The sequence below is a fragment of the Sinocyclocheilus rhinocerous genome, unplaced genomic scaffold (genome assembly GCF_001515625.1).
Source record: "Sinocyclocheilus rhinocerous isolate Xijiao unplaced genomic scaffold, SAMN03320098_v1.1 scaffold1382, whole genome shotgun sequence".
NCBI classification, from domain to species: Eukaryota; Metazoa; Chordata; class Actinopteri; order Cypriniformes; family Cyprinidae; genus Sinocyclocheilus; species Sinocyclocheilus rhinocerous.
Window position 1 is genome coordinate 21,724 of NW_015657958.1, and position 5,128 is coordinate 26,851.

At 37.2% G+C, this 5,128-nt stretch overlaps 1 protein-coding gene across 2 annotated transcripts in view; it reads left to right on the forward strand.

The window, feature by feature from the left end:
* Positions 1–5,128, forward strand: part of LOC107721668 (RELT-like protein 1) — a 37,104-nt gene that overhangs the window by 10,793 nt on the left and 21,183 nt on the right. For both annotated transcript variants that reach the window (XM_016529800.1, XM_016529799.1), the window contains exons 2-3: positions 929–1,117; positions 4,684–4,758. In XM_016529800.1, the coding sequence (XP_016385286.1) occupies positions 929–1,117; positions 4,684–4,758 (264 nt within the window). The remainder of the gene's footprint in view (positions 1–928; positions 1,118–4,683; positions 4,759–5,128) is intronic.

The window sequence follows — 5,128 nt, forward strand, 5'->3', positions numbered from 1 at the left end:
CCTCCGTCTTCAACGTCTCTGGCCTGTGTTAACGGGCAATTACAGATTTCATATTTTCACATAAATTACATTTTGGAAAACGATTGCATTGCAACGCAGTTTGTGCAAGTCCAGAACAGAGACGAGTTGCTTGCAATAAGACAAAAAACGTCCGGTTGCCGATCGCGTAAGTTCCAGGGGCAGCTCCTTAAATTCGTCCATCCTACACCCACGTGACTGACCGCTCGCTCGCACCAACAGGAGGAGGAGGGAAGTGTTACTATCTACAAAGCACTCAACCTGAGGGATTCCTACACATTCAGTCGTTGAGGACACATGAAAAACAGCGCATACCGCAGGAACGGTATAACGGAAAATATTAGCGTTTTGAAACCGTGAAATTTTCAAATCGCGGTATACCTTGAAAACCGGTAATCGGCCCATGCCTAGTGCAGACACTAGCTCTCAGCACTAATTGAATAAGCACTGCTAACTCTGCTTTTAGCCCTCTTCTGTGGCTAAAGTTTCAAAGTATATTAACTCAATGAAGTTATGAGTTAATCTAAAGATATATCAACTAAATTGTCGATTAGTAAGGTCGGCTAGTTCATCTAGGTTTTTTAGCAGTGGTGCATAACATTTACTTAAACATTCCAGTAACTTGACAAACTCAGTTGTCTTCCTTGTTCCTTGTTATCAAATAGATTTTCCATTTTGTAACAACTGTAAAAATGCTGTTCATTGTCTCATAGGCCTATACATTGTGTGTGTGTGTTTCTGAATACATTATTAACATCTAAAAAAAAAATCATTTTATATTTCTTCATTGTTTTTTTTAATTTTGTGTATAATTATTTTTATATTTTAGTCATGTGTTAATCAGCTAATCAATCTATCAGTTTGTAACGTATAGAACCTTTTTGTATTGATTAATGTCTTCTCTCTTTAGATGGCGAGGGTGATGCGAACTCGGGTAACAATATTGCCTTTGTTCTGGTGCTTTTCTTCTTCCTGCTGGGGCTTCTGGGAGTCCTTATCTGCCACATCCTGAAGAGGAAGGGCTACCGCTGTACAACTGAGGCAGAGGAAGATGAGGTGGAGAAAGAGGAGGACGAAGAGAAAGATCCGGAAAAAGGAGGTGAGAGTGTTTTGCTGAAATTTGGTTAACATTAGATTGCATATACTGACCATGTTTCTTGAAACGGCTGAAGGAGGTCAAACTTCCTCCTAGTGCTGGGCGGTATACCGGTTCATACCGAATACTGGTGTTTATTTTTGTTATATGAATTTTTAAAAAACCGCAATACAGCGTATGTCGCTTAAACAACGTTCGGAACGCGACACTGTTTGAAACTTTAGTTTGTTACTCCGACGCAGGCAGTTCTCTGCATGAGACAAAAAAGTAATATAGCCAAAACAACCGCATAGCCGCTCTTTAGTGTAGATGCATGTTGATTTTATCAGACGATGCCGCGATTATAAATGAGTGACTCCTGGTTAACATGTATTTATATTCTCTGTTCGTCTGTTAATATCACATGCACTTTTTTGTTTGTTGTTTTTTTTAGTTTGTTACTCAGATGCAGGCAGTGCGCTGCATGAGACAAAAAAGTAATATAACCAAAACAACCGCATAGCCACTCTTTAGTGTAGATGCATGATGATTTTATGAGACGATGCCGCGATTATAAGAGAGTGACTCCTGGTTAACATGTATTAAAAGGGGTCGTGTTTAGTCACTATTTAGTGTGGTATTTTTTGACAATATTCACTCATGACAGTAAAATAGGGCATTCTAAGTCAATATACTGCAGTATTTCCTCTCTCAATCAGTAGAAAATATGGTTAACACTCGGTCATGCATGAAAAAAAAAATACCGTCATGTACCGTGAAACCGGTATAATTTTGAAAAATACAGTGATATAAATTTTTGGTCATACCGCCCAGCACTACTTCCTCCCAGACGAATGGCATTCATCATACAGTTCATCATACAATTTTAATAGAGACAATACCATTTCGGGAAGGAGATTGTGAAATCTTTTGATAAGGATCTTACAATGACCACTGGAGCTATTTTTTTATTTTTTTATTAATTGGTTCTTCAGTGTTTGCTGAAGTTTAATGGTTTGTATATGGAAATGGTCTAAAAAGTGTGTGGTGTATAAGCAGTGGATTAAAATGAAAATAAAGACTTAAGAAGTAAATATTTTTAAACCACTTTCCTCTTAGCAATCAGTTGAAGGTAGGGATGTAACGATTAACCATGAGCCGGTTGAAAATCGATTCAAATATGTGACGATTCAAATCGGTTGAGATGCTAAACAAATCGCGATTCATTTAGGGGTAGTTTATGAATCCATGTCTGAGGGGAACTTGCTGTCTTTAGAAAAGTTTAGATGCAGGGCTCTACAGTGCGACTATTTCAGTGGCATTTGCGACTGTAAACTACTGCGTGCGACTATGAAATTTTTAGGAGCACCAGTGCGACTGACCAGATCATCATACTTGTGATTGCGCTCAGGGGAGCTTCAAAGGTTTCTACGTGTTTTTGCAGCGTTGAGTAATGTATCACAGACATATCTCATGAATCCTTTCATAAGCAAAGTGTAGACAAAAATCGTGAATTGAATCGAATCGTGAAATCAAAATCGTGAATCGAATCGTGAGTTGAGTGAATCGTTACATCCCTAGTTGAAGGACCACCAAAGGTTAAAAGTGGATGTGTGACCTCATTCCAGGGTGTTTCAAGTGCTTGTGGGATAGCGGATTTAAACTGAGATTTATATTCAGCCCACTTGGAAGCTGTTTTGTTTTTCCTGTTTTCAGACATTGTTTAGAGAGGTGAAGAAATGTCAGAAATGTAGAAAAGTCTCTTTTAACATACTATCATGCTTGTCTTATTTAATCTCATTAAAGCTGCTCATCTTCTCGTTATTTTGACACGTCTGTGATTGTATCTTGAGTATTTACATAATCAGTTTTAGTGTCATCATTTTTAGATTGGAGAACAGACAATACATTATACTCCACTGATGAGTCGTGTTTCTTCCTCATCCTTCCTATCAGCATCTTGGGGAGGTTTTGGGAGTTGGCTCAATCATATATGGCCCTGCCAAAGACGCATCACGTGTGCTAAAGAATAAAGTTACAGTTTTATCAGCTATAGGAAGATAAATTCAACTTGACACGCCTTGTGGTTAAGAACTGGCCTTGCCACAGCAGTGCAAATTGTATTGTTCTCAGTGTTCGCCTTGCTTGCGCATTACTGTTTGTAACCATTTTTGTCTTTGCGTCGTTTAAAACTGTATATTTGTTTTTAGGTGTACTGCTGCTATGGTTGTGTCTAGGAGCGTTTTAGCTCCAGGAAACTATCTCTTTCTTCTTAGCATCTTATCACCCTCATTTAAGCTAAAGAATCTACCATGTAATTTTTAAAAATTCTATTTTTTTTTTATGTATTTATTTTCAAATGCAAGTCTATATGTTAGTTTGTATGCTTTTCTAGGATTGTTCACGTGGCATTGTCTGAATTCTAGGAAACTTAAGTGTGTGTGTGGACTTGTTTAACCTGGCACAACCCTACCTCTCTTTCTTTCACTCTCCTCCTCTTTTTGTTTGTCTTCAAATCTTTGGATCCACCCATATCCCATTGCATGTGATTGAGCACACTCTATACATTCCCCTCAATATTCATATGTATTTATTTATACAGGGCCATCTGCCTGAGCAGTGTTTTTTAGTATCATTCTGTTTTCTTATAATATTTATTACTACTTTGATTTAATTGTAGTTTTGGTCATTTAATCTGCTTTTTTCATTTTTTTTTTATGCTTTATTTCAGTTAACATTTTAGTAATGTAGTACTTCATCTTAAGCTTATTTTATTTTAGATGTAGTTAACAATAACAGCACTATGCCTGAGTCATTTGCTGTAAATATTAGTAATCTCTGGTTTATTGTTGGTAAACCTAGACTGTAGGCATTTTGACATTGTGTATGGAAATGATTTAGTTGTAGATTAATACATGCAATAAATAAACAAACAAACTAAATAAAAAAAGAAATAAAATTTATGACTGCTATTTTTTTATGACTCCAGACCTACAGTCTGATCCCGCAGCTGTGACCGCAAATTCAACACAGGAAGTCTGTCCTTTCCAGCAGGGGTCCATGGCTTCAGGAAGGACATGGGTGGTGGTGTGTGTGTGTGTTTTCTGTAAACGGCACCCTCTGAGCTAAAGATTTTCAGAAATTCCCTTCCATCTCCAGATGCCTTTATGAGACCTTTCACTGAGGCCAACAGACCATATTTATTGTTAGTATTGTAAATGTTAGTGTTTTCTGCTATCATAAGCAAGTCCTTTTAGTACAACTGTCAGCAAATTTAGCATTTCATACCACCTGCGTATTGAGTGTCATAAAATGACAAACACTAATAACAGTGATGACAGTTTGATACAAAGGCTGTTTTGTCTCAAAAAACAGCACACCTGCACACTTTTCTGGATGTTGTGTGCTTCAATTCTGCTTTGGTTCTGTTTGTATGACACAAAACACTAAAGTGTTTTGTTTTTTTTCAAAACCAATGTCACTTTCAATTCCATTTTCACTTAATTTTGTTTTTATAACAAAGGCAAGTTAACCAATATTCAATAGCTCTTCCATTTTTAATACAACCCATCTCTTTCTCTCTCTGTCAGATCTGAACGACACCTTCAGTGAAGGCAACACTGACACGGTGGGCCAAATTGTTCACTACATCATGAAAAATGAAGGTAAGCTCAATGAATTTGTTGATTAAAGATGAGTTTAGACATCACTAGATTACGTACTTATTACACTTAAAGGGTTAGTTCACCCAAAAATTGAAATTCTGTCATTAATTACTCACCCTCATGTCATTCCAAACCTGTAAGACCTTCGTTCATCTTCGGAACACGCGAGAAGATATTTTTGATTTAGGGATGGAACGATTACCGGTTTCACGATAAATCACGATAAAATGCCCTGACGGTTAGTATTATCGTTTAAAATTGAATTATCATCAAAACCGTATTTGATTATTGTGATTTGGAAAACTCGCGGTAAATCCTGTCCAGCCAGCATCAGTCTGACGCAGAAGCAGCATGCAATGTTGTTGTTGTT